Raw genomic sequence first — 16704 nt, forward strand, 5'->3', positions numbered from 1 at the left:
ATTGCTAATGCATTGAGATTTTTTTTTTGTTTGTTTATTTAACTGATCGTCACATATGGATGTAGCCAAACCCACGTCTCTTATGACCCACATGAGAGATGGGTGTAGCCAAAATGCATCTTTAATGACTGTCAGCGTGTTGGCTATCTAATGACCCACGTCAGAGACGAAAAAAAATCCATGTACATGATTACTATCATCACAGACATGCAAATTCCCATCTGTGACGAAGTTGAGGCCCGTCGGTGATTAGAGAATATAGCATAATGAGTTAAAAAGGCGGTTAACTGATTTATTGGATAAAGGGTAAAATCATCCTAGTTCATCACCATGGGTTGCTCGGTGTTGTTCGTGAAGAAGAAAGATGATAGTCTCCTTATGTGTGTGGACTATTGACCGTTGAATGAAGTGACAGTGAAGGATATTAAAGACCAGGGAAGATCATGTCTGCAATCACCTTAGAGTTATATACTTCAGAACTTGAGAGATCATTGGTTGTATCCTAAGTCTAGCAAGTGTGATTTTTGGCTCATCACGTAAGTTCTTTCTTGGGCCATGTTCTATCTTACAGTTAGTTAACCATAGAAGAAAACTTTGTCAAATGTAATTATACTTTATTCTCTTTTCAAAGGTTTTTATATAGGTTCCTATTTTACTTAAGGGTTTCCATAATGTATTGTATGGTGAATATAGGTAGTAAGGAATGAATTTTTTTTGCCCATTTTTTTTCTTACAAAAACTGAGGCAGCAATAGCCTTTGCTGCTACCGAATTGAAAAGGGCAATGCTTGGCCACGGGTGTCCTTTCTTCCGGACCCAGGCCGGCGCAGCGGACCGCCCCCCGTCTCTCTCTAAAAAAAATATCCACTCCCAAGTCCCAAGCAACAACTCCGCTGTCATCGCCGCATGACTTGCAACTCGTGCCGGCCATGCTGATCTGATCTCCACCGACTGCTACTACCTCTCTCTTCTTCGTTCGGATCCGGCGACCAGTATCCGTCCTACACCAGCAGCAGACAGCAACGACTCCTGACGCCGTCGCTGCACCTGCATCTTACACTAGTCAGGTTGATTCCGCCCCGCCGCGCCCCTATCCCCTATCCCTAGACAGCAACCTGAACCAGCGACTTGCGCCCACCAGGTAGGCAGGAGGGAGGAGGAAGGAGGAAGAGTTGCGTTCACACACCTGTTTTGCTTGTCCCGTTCACCTCGCCCTCGCGTGCGCGACAACGACAACAGCTAGGGCGACCGCCGCCGCCCGACGCCCAGCTGCCCAAGGTCTTCTTCTTCTTCGGGCCCTCTGCCGGCGACGACGACGACAAGAACCCACCACCACACCACCAGGTATGCCCGCCCCTTCTTTTCCCTTCCCTTCCCTTCCCTTCCCTTCCTGCCGTGCAAAATGTAGCACCCGAACCCTAAATGGAGCTATATGGCTACTTGTATGCCGATCTGATCGAATCGCAAGGGTATACTAACTTGAATTTGATGTACACCCATGTCCTTAATTGGGTCTGCCGGTGCCTGCATGTCTTTCTTTATTCTACATATGTATTTCGCCATGTGTGCTTGTTGATTTTATATATATGAATAGAATAGAGCACACGGGATATAAGTGTGACTTCCTTCTTGTCCTTTTCTGCCTTCGCCAGGTCATGTGGCGCCTGTTGTAAGACAATACGATCTGGATTTTTACATAAATGTTGGCCATGTAGGAGAATCTGTTACATCTACCGCGTCTATCTATATTTTATTCAAAGAGAAAAGAAATGAGGATGCCTTTTAAGCAAATGGCTGCTTATTTAATACACTACTAGTAACTGTTTTATTCCCCCTGTTTTGTTTCTTTGCCTGTCCATCCTCCCTGCCTCACTGATCAGTGGAGTGATGGCCTCCCGCATCCAATCCAACTGTACCGTTTTTTTTTTGGAGGCATCTCTCCCCATTTCCCTCATAATTATCTACTCCCGTCTCTGAAAAACCGTGGAAACTCACAAACAAACTTTGTTGAGGCAGCCATAACAACCTATGGGCCAGTAAGTAGCTTTTTAGTAAAAAACAGAAGCTGCTTCCATAGCACATAAGATATATTTGATGCATGGATTTTGAGGGGGGAAAGTCGCCTTATTGATTCATTTTCTCGAACCTAGAGAATATATCGGTTGTTGCTTGAAACCTTGCCTCTTTCTAGATAAAACATCTCGTTATTCTGTGTGTGTATTGCATGAGAAACCAGGTTATTGCCATAACTACAGGTACATGAGCGGCAACTGCATGGAATGCATGTGCCCTCGTGTACATGGGCAGTTTTGAGAGAGAAATGAAAGTGCCCATCCTCTGCAGCAACATTGATTATTTTCTCCTACTTTAGACAGACTTCAGCTTTTGAAATATTGATACTTTGACCTTAAATGCTTTCTTTTTCTCCAGTAATCAAAAGAGCTCCATGTCATTGTAGTAGCATGTGTTTGGTTTCGGGTCGACGTGAAATGGAATGGTTCCATTCCTATTTAGAGGGATGGGATCGTCCCAACAAGTGTTTGGTTTAGAGGGATGGATTGATCCATCCTTGTTTTATGTTTGGTTGGAGTGATTGAGTGAAAAGGGATGGATGGAGTTTTTAACGCCTTCAGCTACAGTTTCCATAGACCCTGCCTGTCATTAATGGGCCCAACCTATCATCCTCAGCCACACCTCTTCTCCACCGCTCGTCCCTCTCCGCAGTGGCGCTGCCTCCCTATTGTGCCGTGCTGGAGAACTACGCGTCCACGCCGAAACCCGAAGCACGCCGACCAATCGTGGAGCCGCACCACTCGCGCCTCCCCATCGTGGATCCACACTGCTGCCACACCACGCCGGAGCCATCCCCTCCCCCAACCCCGCACTACCCGTGTCTCGCCCGCACGCGTGAAGGAATAGAAGGGCGACGATGTTTGACAAGGACCAAGAGGTATGTCCCCGTGCCCTCGATTCCGAGGGCTGGCTCCATCCCGCATCTACGAGGTATATTCCTCAAATGGGGTGATCCCATCCTCATCCAAACACCACCAATTTTTGGATCGACTCATCCCATCCTTGAAACCAAACACAGACTGAAAGGTAGACAACGATCTGATTACATGCTGAGTCCATGGCTTGGTTTTTTTATCTTAAGGGTTGGCTTGTGATAGCTGAGAAGTAATCAGTCTGATTACATGCCGATTCCACGGCTCGGTTTTTTGACCTTAAATGTTGGCTTGTGATAGTTGAGAAGTTACTGGTCTGATCGCATGCCGATTCCACAGCTCGTTTTTTACCTCAAATGTTTGTGTGTGATAGTTGAGAAGTAACCGGTCCGATTACATGCTGATTCCATGGCTCAGTTTTTTTTTACCTTAAATGTTGGCGTGTGATAGTTGAGAAGTAACCAGTCCGGTTAATGCTGTTTTCATGGCTCGTTTTTTTTTACCTTACATGTTAGCTTGTGATAGTTGAGAAGTAATAGCACATTCAGGACTAGCCATTTTATTTGTCGGTTCTCACATGTACTTGTCTTTTGCTTGACAGATGCAGGAAGTTTTTGATCCACCAGAAACAGAAAGGAAAGCAGAAACAAAAATTGGTACAACCATTAGGAAGGATATGATTTTCGAGCAAGATTCATGTTCTTCATATCAATTATGTATGTGTCCTGGTAGTTCCCAAAGAAACCAAATTCTGTTAGCGAGGTTCCGTTGGGTTTGTGTTTATTCGCCACCCAATTTTGCTTTCATTCTGTAGGGGGCAGTATGAAATTTGAAGAAGATGGTCATTTGCTGTCCCAGGCAAAGAGGGATTTGTCACATTTGGTACAGGCTCTCTCTTGATTATATCTATCCTTTCCTTTTTTCTGTTACAATGCTTGCATCCTTATGACATCTTGCCTAGCCATACAAATTATTAACTGAGTAACCAATTCAAGGTTTAAATATGAAATAGTTCAGCAAAAATGCTGAATAAAACATTTACTAGATATTTCTGGATGGGTTCAAACACTTCAGCTTGTTCGCATATGCTCAAAAGATCAACTTGGTTTTAAGAAAAAGATAAACAGTTACATTCACATCTGAACAAAAGGGCAGACCCAGTGCCGGAGGCTCCCACATGAGTGGGGTCTGGGGAAGGGAAAAACCAAGGCAAGCCTTCCCCCCCGCAAAATCTGCGGAGAGGTTGCTTCGAACCCGCGCATCTGAACGATTTCTTGTATTCTTGGTGCACTTCTTATGTTCGCTTGTTGAATATCATTCCTTACTAGTTGCATTTTCTATGTCATACGTCCAAAGTCCAGGCTACTCAGCCAATATCTGTGGTTTAGATAGATCAGTGAATAAAATTGTTACTCAAAGAGCTATGTACCATGATGTGTATGTTTTAAATTCAACCATGCAATTTGTGGATAAAGTTCTCGGGATCTATATTAAACCCTTGTTCACTCTCTACTTGAACAAATCCTCCATTCTCAGGATTATCAAGCACAGTTTGTCGACACCAAATATGTTACTGAACTTGGGTCACATGCATGTTCGAAGGATCCACTGCCACTGGGAAGAGATTATCATACACAGAAGCCACACTTTCCTACTTCAGCCTGTTCTTGGGAGAAGTCTTCTGCATTAGAAGTGGCATCAAGTAGCCCAGATGCATTAGGGCATGCATTGGGGACAATGAGAACCAAAACCAACACCATCAGTGCAAGGCCAGATTATCTTGCTTCGTATCCTACTAGTGCTCCTCACATGCGGAAGTGTCCAGGAGCAGTTGAACTTGATTATGGTTTAGATCATTCAGAACATTGCTACAGAAGATCAGACCTTACTTCCTTTTCAAGCCGCAATGGTCGATCTGTAGAACATTGCAACGAGGTACTTCTGTTGATCATCCTGACTGTACTAAAATGGCAACTTATGCCTGTGTTTTTATCTGACGCAAGTATAGCAATTAACCTTTTTCTGTGTATCCATAATTCATCATGACAAGTTCTCATTGAAACAGATGGTTGGATATGCCAGAGGGTCCCGCTATGCAGATGAGATCAATCCTGTTCCATGTCAATGGTGCTTTGAGGATGAGATCCCTTCTTTATCTAGAAAGAAGTATGATGAGGCACCTTCAGTACCAAGAGGCCTGCAGTATGGCGATGAGATCCCTTCTTTATCTAGAAAGAAGTATGATGAGGCACCTTCACGCTCAAGTCAGTGGCACTTTGGTCCTCAAACCGCACTGTCCTCAGGGAGACTTGGCTATGGTGATGAGATCCCGTCACTGTCTCTTCACCATGGTTACCGAGATAGGATCCCTTTGCGTTCTGGTCATTGGTGCCATGATGCTGAGGCACGTGTACTGTCAAGATACCAGCAAGGTACTTCTCATGGGAATAATCACTCGAGGCAAAATTTTGCCAGGATTAATACCAATGAGCAAGCCAAAGTTATCACAAGCAAACATTCTTTTGCAAAACCTAGGGTGGTTAACAGAGTTGTAAACAGTAGCAGCCACCATATGATCAGTATGAAAGGTAATCGCTGGAGGAATTCTGAGGATTTAAGGGACCAAGTTCATGGGCTGAGGGCAAATAAATTGAACAATGCTTTAGTGTCATCCACTGTGAAAGATATCATAAGTCCATTGATCCGTAGAAATCAGTATAATAGATCAGATTTTTCAGTTGAGTATAAACAGGCCAAGTTTTTTATGATAAAGTCATATGGTGAAGATGACATTCATAAAGGTATCAAATATAATGTTTGGGCGAGTACACCAAATGGGAACAATAAGCTGGATGCTGCATACCATGAAGCTCAAAATTTAATGAAGGACAATGGTGAAAGGTGCCCTGTCTTCCTATTCTTCTCGGTCAGTAAGGATCAAATGCTTTCTTCAAATTGTTTATTACCTTTTTGCCTGTTTGTAGGTTGTAACAGTTGTAAATGACAGTTTATAGTAGCAAAGACTACTCTGCCTTGTATTTTTTAGAGGCCAGTGGTCCTAATATCTTGTAAAATCAATGTTTGAGAAGATAATTAAGATATCACTGCTTCTCTGTGAGGGGATTCTAAGACTGGTTTTGTCTTAAGTTACAAAGTTTTAGATGATTGGTTGTTGTCTCTACTCTTTAGTGGCCCACTACGATGCTACATAAGGATAAAAGAAGGCATGCTAGGAGTTCACTATTGTTACAGATTACTAATGGGCACTTGTGACAATATTAAAGAAAACTGTAATCTAGATTCTATAGACAACCTGCTTCATTTTTCTTTTCCTTTCGAATTTGTACCCTATTGAAGGTTTCTTAGGATAATTGTTTAGTTTTTTTTTCACATAAACATAGGACTCAAAAGGTTGAATAAACTTCTGATCATACACGCTGGTTTGACCAAGACATGTATGAGGTGATGCTTGCTTGACCTGTGTAATTTGAGGACTAATTAAAGAAAAAAAGGATTGCTGTTGGCTAGTTGCTACTTACGAGCATGAAAAGATTGCTTCATGCTACTTTTTTATGATATTTGTTGCTATTTATTGTTTGGTTTCTGTATCAATTGTGGCCATTATTTCAAATTGTAGTCGATTATCTTAGCGGACCACTTTAACCTGATTCTTGCCCAGACTGTCCTGCCATTAGAATAAGTGAAGCAGTTCCATGACTATTTTATTAATTTGTAAATTTCAATACATTTATGTTCCCCATGTTCCCTTTTTTTTCAGGTCAACACCAGCGGCCAGTTCGTAGGTTTGGCTGAAATGTTTGGTCCTGTTGATTTCAAGAAGACCATGGACTTTTGGGAAGAAGATAAATGGAATGCCTTTTTCCCTATAAAATGGCATATTATAAAAGATGTTCCAAATCGGTTGTTCAAACATATAATTCTTGAAAACAATGACAACAGGCAGGTTACTTTTAGCAGGGACACGCAGGAGGTATCAAGCTTCTAGCTTATCGTTCTGAATTTCTGATACCCCTGTTCTAAGAAAAATAAAGATTGCAAATGAGGTTATTTTCTTATATTAACACATTGGGGATTGGGAGAACATAGAAGCTAAAAAGAATCTGTTTTATGAAAAGTAATGAATTATTTGGTGATTTTACAGTAAAAGCATTAACTAATATTATTTTCAAGCAGGAAACGTTGGGGATTGGGAGAACATAGAAGCTAAAAAGAATCTGTTTTATGAAAAGTAATGAATTATTTGGTGATTTTACATTAAAAGCATTAACTAATATTATTTTCAAGCAGGATAGTAGAAGGTTTATAGAAATGCTCTAAGGTTTTCCCATTTTTGATTATGAATGCTCTAATAGACATCAAAAGCTTTCTCATCATATGTTTTTAGGGCATAATTTTGTACCATTTTAGGCACACTCTTTTTTTTTATGTAGATCGGGCTGCCACAAGGTGTGCAAATGTTGAAAATTTTCAAGGATCATCCTCAGGGAACATCAATTCTGGATGATTTTGATTTTTATGAAGAAAAAGCTAATGCACGCCGTGCTGAAAAGAGAGGAAATTCAGAGTCGACATATGAAGCTCGATTCTCTGATGACTTGAAACCTATGGTATGTATATTTGTGTTTAGAGCTGTGAAGCTGTGACAAAGGGCACCTTCTGCTACCTGAGTTCCTTATAATAGAACTGGATGCATTCTGCAAATCATGTGTAGCATTGCGTAGCATCTTTGAATATGAAATAGATGATTTGCACACCCCTTTTCTTAGAAAGACGCAGCCTGTATGCAGCCGCTGGCGGTCTATCCGAAATAAAGAAAATAAGCACGCAGGTTCAAATTCTGTCAGAAATCATCTGGTCCTGAAGCCAGAGGGCCAGGTGCCAGGAATCTGAACTCTGCTGTCTGTATTACCCTCATCCTGTGTGTGTAGCACCTACTCTAATATTTTTGCTATATGTTATTTTCTGATATTCCTAATTTGCAGGAAAACTTGGAGGGAAGCATGGAGAGTTGGAGTTTGTTCGAGAATTGGGAGTAATACAAAATATAGATGACTGCACTGCACAACTGAAATAAAGATCAAGATGAGTCAGTGAACTAGCTGAAGGCACTGACAGTCCTTCACAGAACGATTTGCATCTGACATGTGTCTATATATGGGGTCAACTGAAACTACTTATAATTGTTATAAAGTGTTTGCGTAGAAGCATAGATGTGCTGGTAAATACAGCCTCATGCGATTTTAACACCATATGTTTCCTGAAACATGGTTACTTTGATATATTCCTGAGATCCAGTTATTATTGTGTAAGAGTTCGGATTCCAGAGTTTGTTCTTTTGGTGATCCATGCTAGAGTCAATCTTAGAGCGAGCCTGTTAGAAACAGGAACCCGAGAATAGCTATGTTGCTGCAGAACGAAATGGTAGCCTGGTGAGGTAACCAATGAGGGCAATGTAATGTTTAAGAATGTTGTTCAAAAGAATGTCAGAGCAAGCAAGGCGACCATTGTTTTCACCTCGTTGCGTTGCGAATACATGTTTATATACAAAAAAATGTAGTGTACTCCTTTTTGCAAAACAAATTTAATTTCAAAGATTGTACTACGGACAGCCGCCGGATCTGCCGAGAAAATGGTCATAATTGAAAGACAAGCGATGTACATACAAGTCAGGTTTCCTAAGAAGCATGCTGAAACTCTTTACTTGCAATGCACCACATGATCAAATGCACATTAGCTTAGCCCCCTTTTGAGGCAATGAGCTTCAACTCTGTTCATTCATCAAGTGGATACTCATCGTCAGGTACCATGGCTGTCAAGAGTGAATACTTCACCCGCAGCGATATCTTGCCCCTCTCCAGCTGCAGCTTGGCACCAGAGACCACCCAGTATCCTGGCGTGTCCTGCGGTCCGCGCACCATCTCTGCTGTGTCCACATACTTGAGAAGCTTTGGTACCTGCGCAGGTGCTGGCGGACCACCTGGGTACACAGCCGAGTTGATGTTCACATCTGCAGGGCGAGGGGCAGGCTTCTGAGCCGCCGTAGAGAAATGCGTGCTGATGAGCGTTGAGATGAGACCAGATTTCTGCCCCAGATTCGGCGACCCTTCCCACTCGGGGTTTTTGACAAGTGCAGCATTGCTGACTTTGGAGAAATTGAGGCGGAGGAAGAGGACCTTCCTCAACCCATGGCTGCTCACATGTAGCTGTGCCCCGGTCACGATTGAGGAGTCGTCGTCTGACTCCACTGGCGCCGTGTAAACATGAGAGAAACGCTTCCAGGATCCAAATGGTTCCAGGTACTTGTGGTCATATGGTTCTGGAGTTCGGTGGTTGTATGGATCATCCTGGAGCTGCAGGATTTGAGGCAGCGAACATAGATGCTGAAGGTGGATGGCCAGCATGTTGCTCTTCTTCCCCTCAAGATATAACCGAATTCCAGTAACAGGTCTTTCACCCACATCAACCTGTATCAAATACCACGAAACATGCAAGGAAACAGCATGAATAAAACTTCTAACCAGACACCAAAGCTTCTTAAATGACTGTACGTGAGGTCTGACAACGTGGAGTCAGTCAACAACCCATACAAAGTAACAGCTTACATTTCTCTACTGAATTGTCATTTCTTTAGCAGAAATATGACATGGAACTACTTACTAGAGATTATTTCCACACATTTTTTTAGAACCTAATTTTGTAATGCTAACGAAGGTATTTGTTTTTTTTCCTCGTTACATTACATAGAAGCACTTCATGGCTACTTGTAAGTATAAACAATAGAATCATGCAGAGTGACAATGTATGAAGTATAAACTGATGAAGCCACAAGAATAATGGTACCATATTAGTGCAGACATAGAGCCTCGGTCCCATAAAACTTAAGGGCAAAGATGCACTGCTCTGTTTCTTCCTCTGAGGGCCAAGAGGGTGGTCACTGTACACAGGTGCCCATTGTCTTGGTAGCTGGAACTCCAAAAATTGATGTAGTTCTTCAATCGGAGGCTTATCTGCAACACATTGAATAAATCTATCATCCACTTTTATGTTTGTAAACTGCATGCAACACATAATATGAATCTACTAGACAAATCAACATGTTATGTAGCAAATTCCTGTGCAGCTTGTTGAATTTAATGGTGTTTTTCCCCTTTCACAGACATTACAGTCTTTCAAGCATCAACGAAGGCATGCTACGTCATAACTTTCCACCTATACCAAGCATCAAGTGACACACTGAGCAAGCAGTAGCTCTAAACAAGGCAATCCAAAGATCAGAAAGCATGCATGACATACAACCATATACATTGCCAATGGTCTAAGCTTCCTCATGTAACAGCATCTAGATTGTGCCGAATACTAGCAATTTGATAAAATTAATGGGCATGAGCGATTAGCTGTATAGAAAATGAATTAACAAAGGGATGCTCAGTCACATGAATGGGAAGTGAAAGACAAACTTACAGCGTAGGTATAGATTAATTGCATGGTTCAGAAACCCACAGCCAGGTACTCCGTTCAACAATGACGTAATAGGTAAAAAGGACATTGAGATAACATCAGGTTCTGATTGAACAGTGTTTATCCATTCACTGTGAGGCATATCTTTGTCCCATTCCTTTCCACCTCTCCGCTTAACCACCATCACCAAGTCCTGAAATACCAAGAGAGGAGTTACATGAATAGGAAAAGTGATAAGCACACTTCCTAGAAAAGAAAAGAAAAGAAAAACTCAATACCTCCTTCGAACAGTATGAACTTGATGGGCTTGATTCCACAAATCTTAGCCGTTGGTCTCTCACATCGTGCTGCACAGGACATTACATCAAATTACTGAAGACTCGTCTTTGAAAGACAGGAAACACTGATCATCATGCAGTTTTCACAGACTTAACAATCATTTATCAAAACTACAATAGTAAGGTTTACAAGCAGATTTCTGCATATTTGCTGATTGCTTGGAATACACACAACAACAACAAAATGCAGAGTAGGAGAGTACCTTGTCCTTCCCATACGCATCCTTGTTACTCATGTCATACTGTCCGTTTGCATCCAGAAATCTCCTGTCCGACATATCCTTGAGTCGTTTCTGGACAGCAGCTGGTTGCAAGCTTGATGAATGTTGTTGTTTCAAATAGATAACATCTTTCCCTCCCATTTTGACACCAACAACTATGTGCGTTCCAAACTTGTCAATAAACCTGGAAAGTGAAGCAGCAAGAATCAAAAGTTCAGGTGCATTATAACTGGTATATTCCTTTGCAATGTCGACTTGTACAATTAAACATTTAGCTGAGAAACTCCAAAGGACAAAAAAGATATATGAATGTAGGTATAGGTAGGGTCCTAAACACAATCACAATATGGTCTTATGGCATCATCATAGGAGGGTAAGAGTAAGTGTCTAACCTTGCCAAAGCAGCAGGATCCCAGGTTGAAGGAACTGCCTGAGTAACATGATCGCGCAGTAGGATCCGAGATTTTGATAGCGCCACGGTGTATAGCGAAATGTACCAACCATCAAAAGCAAGTGACTTGGTGTTAGCTGCATCTTTCTGCCAGCACCCGGAAAAATCAAACATGCTATTGAACATGCCGGAAGGAATTTTCCCAGTCAATGATAGCTCCCGGTTGAACTGCTCTGACATCTGCAGAAAAAAAAGGTACATTTCTTGGTTGGTTCAGAATTTTCTCCTGAACAAAGTAGTGGCCATCCATGAACCAAAGCAATGACAGTAGTATGTTCAACGCTTTATAGTAGATAGAAGAATCAAATCAGAATCAACCTGCTGGAACGAGAGGACATCGGAGCGGAAGCGCGTGCGCTCGCCCTTGTCGCACTTGATGGACTTGGGGACGGCGGCGACCCTGATCCCGCCGGGGAGCAGGACGTCCTGGACCTCATCGCGGGAGACGTCAATGAGGCGCGCGTCCGGGTCCGCGAGCTTGCCCTTGCAGTACTTGAGGCGGACGTCGGAGACAACGTCGTAGCCCCGGCCGATGGCCGCTACGGCCGCCTCCGCGGCGCCCTGCGCCGTGGCCTTAAGCGCCATTCCCGAACATCACAGGGCGCTCGCGGGAACCCTAAAGCGCTTCGCTGCCGAGTCTGCCTCGATCTTGACGAACCCGGACCGGACGGAGCAGCTCCGGGCGGCCAAAGACTCGGAATTTGAGGAAGAATTCGATTCGACGGGAGGAAGAGGAACCTTGGGAGGAAGATCTGTGCAGCCAGCTAGCAGCGAGCGGAAGGGGCCGAGCTTCCAGCAGCCTTGAGCGAGCCGACGTCCCCTACTCTGTGGATTGATTGAAGCAGCAGCAGCAGGCCCGGCGAGCAGTTGAGTGGAAGTCAGCGAGCGAGCAGGGCGAGCAATTCAGCGACCCGTGTGCCGAAAAGCGGAGGACGCGTGAGCCGATTTCGCGCACAGGGAGCGGATTGCGGTTTGGAATTTGGTGGCGGCGACGCGCAAGAGGAAGAGGGAAGAGGTGGAAGAGGAGGAGCAGGACGGGACAAGCAATAAAAGTTGGTGTGCTGCGCTGTGGTGTGCTGTGCTTTGTGTCCATCTGCTGCCTGCTGGTTTTGGGATTTGGTTGGGTCAAACACAAGCACAAAAAAAGGGGTTTGTTGGAGAGGAAAGAGAAGACCGAAAGAGTGGTTGGTCGCCAGGAGCCTAGTCAGGGTCACGCCTTTTTCCATTCCGTTCCCTCTGGTTTTGGCGCCTTTTGTGCTGTTTTTAGCAGGAAAACTTGTTAAAGATGTTGCCTCTCTTTCTTTCCACACCGTCGGCTCCGTTCGCTCCAACTTATCAGCTGTTTTATCTAAATAATAGTGTTTTTCTTTTACGATAAATCAGCATTATTTTTTCGCCCAGCCGAAGAGGGCATTATTGTTCCCAAGCTGGACAGATTGCTATGAATGATCAACTGAAATTTCGCTGCAGATGCTACTGCTGCCACATGCAGAGACTTGCTTTGCTAGGTTTTGAGCCTGGGGGATATAGGCCCACAGCTTCGTCCTTTACTGTGGATGTGGACTCCATTTGGAACGCAGGGAGACCTTGCTTAACATTCTCAATGACATGCTTCTTACTATTCTCTCTGAATTCCTACAAACATGTACAGTATCTATGGAGAATTTTACCTGACCTGCTGACCGTTGTGCACAGTGCTCCGTGGCCCTTGTGCTCCAAACTTTATTTACTACTCCTATCCAGACTTTGCAAATTCAGAAATACACATCTCACAACAGAATTACAGAGAGGACGCCCCTCCCGAGGTCTAATTATATGATGCGATTTCTGTAATTAGGAACAATATATCATAAGAAACTTATGGTCAAAGTTAAGTTAAAAACCATGCCAGATTAAAAAGTGCTTAAGCTTTGTGAATGGAGAGAGTACCTCACCAGATAGGAGCGAAATTTATTTACATGCTGAATTGAGTCACTGACTTAAAATGCAGGCCAAGCATAGGCCATATATTTACAATTGGGTAACAAGGGAGCAAAAACAGAATGCTGATTCCCTTTAATAGACATCAATTTACATGAAATTCACAGATTTAAACTAGAGTGTGGGAAAGAAGAGGCCAGTGGTGTTTATTGATGGGCATAAAAGTAGTTTCACAAACATGCGACATCCCATGATCCACCACAAATAGGATTCCTATTTTCATCTATGTCGATGACCAGCAGATGGTCTGGATTCGAACCATTTGGTCCCTCTTTGTATAGTGTGGGCAAATATGCTTGGTATGCTGGTAGGTACCGTGATACGAAATCCATAACCTGCAAGAATTACCACTGTTATAGTTCCGTAGAGATTATCAATACAACGACGACAACAACAACAAAGCCTTTAAGTCCTAAATAAGTTGGGATAGATTAGAGTTTGAAACCCAGCAAAAACAATCAAGGTTCAGGCATGTGAATAGTATTTTTCAAACACTCCTATCTAAGCCTAAGTTTTTGGGTATATTTCATCCTTTTAAATATCCTTTTATTGCCTCTACCCAAGTCAATTTCGGTCTTCCTCTGCCTCTCTTCATGTTACTATCCTGGCTTAGGATTTCACTACGCACCGGTGCCTCTAGAGGTCTCCGTTGGACATGTCCAAACCATCTCAACCGGTGTTAGACAAGCTTTTCTTTAATTTGTGCTACCCCTAATCTATCACGTATATCATCGTTCCGAACCCGATCCCTTCTTGTATGACCGTAAATCCAACACAACATACGCATTTCCGCGACACTTATCGGTTGAACATGTCATCTTTTCATAGGCCAGCATTCTGCACCATACAATATAGCAGGTCTAATCGTCGTCCTATAAAACTTGCCTTTTAGCTTCTGTGGTACCCTTTTATCACATAAGACACTAGATGCTTGGTGCCACTTCATCCACCCTGCTTTGATTCTATGGCTAACATCTTTATCAATATCTCCGTCTCTCTGTAGCATTGATCCTAAATATCGAAAGGTATCATTCCTAGGCACTACTTGACCTTCCAAACTAATATCTTCCTCCGAGTAGTAGTGTCGAAGTCACATCTCATATACTCAGTTTTAGTTCTACCGAGTCTAGAACCTTTGGACTCCAAAGTCTCCCGCCATAACTTCAGTTTCTGATTCACTCATGTCCGGTTTTTATCAACTAGCACTACATCGTCCGCGAAAAGCATACACCAAGGGATGTCCCCTTGTATGTCCCTTGTGACCTCATCCATCACTAAGGCAAACAGATAAGGGCTCAAAGCTGACCCTTGATGTAGTCCTATCATAATCGGGAAGCCATCCGTGTCTCCATCACTTGTTTGAACACTAGTCACAACATTGTTGTACATGTCCTTAATGAGCCCGACGTACTTCGTTGGGACTTTATGTTTGTCCAAAGGCCACCACATAACATTCCTTGGTATTTTATCATAAGTCTTCTCCAAGTCAATAAAAACCATGTGTAGGTCCTTCTTCTTCTCCGTATACCGCTCCATAACTTGTCTTATTAAGAAAATGGCTTCCATGGTTTACCTTCCGGGCATGAAACCAAATTGGTTCATAGAGACCCGCGTTATTGCTCTCAAGCGATGCTCGATAACTCTCTCCCATAGCTTTCTAGTATGGCTCATCAACTTAATTCTCTGGTAATTAGTACAACTTTGAATATCCCCTTTATTCTTATAGATCGATACCAATATACTTCTCCACTCGTCAGGCATCTTGTTCGATCGAAAAATATGGTTGAACAACTTGGTTAGCTATACTATAGCTATGTCCCCGAGGCATCTCCACACCTTGATTGGGATACCATCCGGTTCCATCGTCTTACCTCCTTTCATCCTTTTCAACGCATCTCTGACCTCAGATTCTTGGATTTTCCGCACAAAGCGCCTATTGGTGTCATCAAAAGAGTCATCCAACTGAAAGGTTGTGTCTATATTCTCACCATTGAATAATTTGTCAAAATACTCTTGCCATCGATGTCTGATCTCATCCTCCTTCACCAAGAGATGCTCCCTTTCATCCTTAATGCACTTAACTTGGTTGAAGTCCCTTGTCTTTCTCTCACGAACCTTAACCATCCTATAAAATGTTCTTCTCTCCTTCCTTCGTACTTAAATGTTGGTAAAGATCCTCATACGCTCTACTATTTGCCACACAGCTCGCTTTGTAGTCTTCTTTGCCATATTGTACTTCTCTATGTTGTCTACACTCCTATCATGGTACAAGTGTCTATAGCATTCTTTCTTCTCCTTAATAGCCCTCTAGACTTCCTCGTTCTACCACCAGGTATCTTTAGCCTCGCCTCCACTTTCTTTGATTACTCCACACACCTCTGAGGCCACCTTCCGAATATTGGTTGCCATCTTCTCCCACATGTTGTTTATGTCCTCTTCTTCCTTCCAAGAGCCCTCTTTGATAACCCTTTCCTTGAATATCTCTGACGTCTCCCCTTTCAGTTTCCGCCACTTTGTTCTTTCACTCTTAGCTCGTTTATCCCGATGGGCTCGTACCTGAAAACAAAAGTCTACCACCAAAAGCTTATGTTGAGAAACAACACACTCCCCTAGTATCACCTTGCAACCTAAGCATGCTCGTTTGTTCTTTCTTCTTGCGAAGACAAAGTCAATCTGGCTAGAGTGTTGTCCGCTACTGAAGGTCACTAGATGAGATTCTCTCTTTCTAAAGAAAGTGTTGGCTGTGAAGTCCAAAACTTCCTTCCCCTCCTGATTCCTACTACCATACCCAAAACCTCTATGAACTATCTCAAAACCTGCACTTTGTAGTACCTACATGCCCATTAAGATCTCCTTCTATAAAAAGCTTCTTATTACCAGGTACAGCTCTAATCAGGCCATCTAAGTCTTCCTAGAACTATCTCTTAGCACTCTCGTCGAGGCCTACTTGGGGGGCATACTATCGGTGTTTTGGACCGGCGAGCCCTCAACCAACTAGTAAATTTGTACTGCGTGTTCCCAATCCCGAATGGTGATGCAAAGAGACACAAGGTTTATACTAGTTCGGGTAATGAGTACCCTATGTCCAGTTTGAGAGTTCGATCTTGTATTCCTTGCACCGAAATACTCGTAGTAGGGGGTTACAAGTAGGGCGAGAGAGGGGGCTTAGTCCCAGGTCTCTTCGTGGTGCGGCATGGATTGCTTGAGATGTTGATCTCAAGCCGTGGGGGAGCTCGGGTGTTCGTCCGTGCGTTTATGCGTGAGTTCGTTGCGTGAGCCCAGGTCTAATCG

General features: G+C 43.1%; 3 protein-coding genes across 4 annotated transcripts in view; 1 reads left to right on the top strand and 2 right to left on the bottom strand.

Annotated features, from left to right (window-relative positions):
* Nucleotides 1-860: 860 nt before the first annotated feature.
* Nucleotides 861-8263, top strand: LOC136509972 (uncharacterized). Of its 2 annotated transcripts, none has more exons than XM_066504553.1 (8): nucleotides 861-1343; nucleotides 3546-3660; nucleotides 3759-3826; nucleotides 4481-4879; nucleotides 5010-5870; nucleotides 6723-6935; nucleotides 7396-7572; nucleotides 7948-8263. In XM_066504553.1, exons 2-8 carry the CDS (start codon nucleotides 3546-3548, stop codon nucleotides 7999-8001), a joined length of 1887 nt encoding a protein of 628 aa, XP_066360650.1. In that variant the 5' UTR covers nucleotides 861-1343; the 3' UTR covers nucleotides 8002-8263. The 2 variants fall into 2 exon arrangements, with proteins under 2 accessions (XP_066360650.1, XP_066360649.1); XM_066504552.1 differs by lacking the exon at nucleotides 861-1343 and adding an exon at nucleotides 2879-2949.
* A 254-nt stretch (nucleotides 8264-8517) lies between these two features.
* Nucleotides 8518-12597, bottom strand: LOC136509973 (MACPF domain-containing protein At4g24290-like). The gene is made up of 7 exons (XM_066504554.1): nucleotides 11752-12597; nucleotides 11375-11613; nucleotides 10965-11166; nucleotides 10702-10770; nucleotides 10427-10616; nucleotides 9806-9972; nucleotides 8518-9429 (listed from the first exon to the last, which is right to left on the bottom strand). The coding sequence occupies exons 1-7, from the start codon at nucleotides 12016-12018 to the stop codon at nucleotides 8737-8739; spliced, it is 1827 nt and encodes a 608-aa protein (XP_066360651.1). The 5' UTR covers nucleotides 12019-12597; the 3' UTR covers nucleotides 8518-8736.
* Nucleotides 12598-13341: 744 nt separating this feature from the next.
* LOC136512555 (D-glycerate 3-kinase, chloroplastic-like) overlaps nucleotides 13342-16704 on the bottom strand; it is a 38110-nt gene continuing 34747 nt past the window's right edge. Inside the window, exon 12 of the mRNA XM_066506527.1 lies at nucleotides 13342-13748. Coding sequence (XP_066362624.1) covers nucleotides 13584-13748 — 165 coding nt within the window. The 3' untranslated portion in view covers nucleotides 13342-13583. The remainder of the gene's footprint in view (nucleotides 13749-16704) is intronic.

This window comes from Miscanthus floridulus, chromosome 16, assembly GCF_019320115.1.
Source record: "Miscanthus floridulus cultivar M001 chromosome 16, ASM1932011v1, whole genome shotgun sequence".
NCBI lineage: Eukaryota > Viridiplantae > Streptophyta > Magnoliopsida > Poales > Poaceae > Miscanthus > Miscanthus floridulus.

Bases quoted from the DNA above. Each gene is read 5' to 3' on its own strand.
- LOC136509972 (XM_066504552.1), top strand. From the start codon at position 2,929: ATGTTTGACAAGGACCAAGAG. The intron at 3,827-4,480 runs GTACAGGCTCTC...CTCCATTCTCAG, and splicing joins AGAGGGATTTGTCACATTTG to GATTATCAAGCACAGTTTGT. The intron at 4,880-5,009 runs GTACTTCTGTTG...TCATTGAAACAG, and splicing joins CTGTAGAACATTGCAACGAG to ATGGTTGGATATGCCAGAGG.
- LOC136509973 (XM_066504554.1), bottom strand. From the start codon at position 12,018: ATGGCGCTTAAGGCCACGGCGCAGGGCGCCGCGGAGGCGGCCGTAGCG. The intron at 11,167-11,374 runs GTTAGACACTTA...TTCACTTTCCAG, and splicing joins GATCCTGCTGCTTTGGCAAG to GTTTATTGACAAGTTTGGAA. The intron at 9,430-9,805 runs GTACCATTATTC...TATTTGATACAG, and splicing joins TCTATGTCTGCACTAATATG to GTTGATGTGGGTGAAAGACC.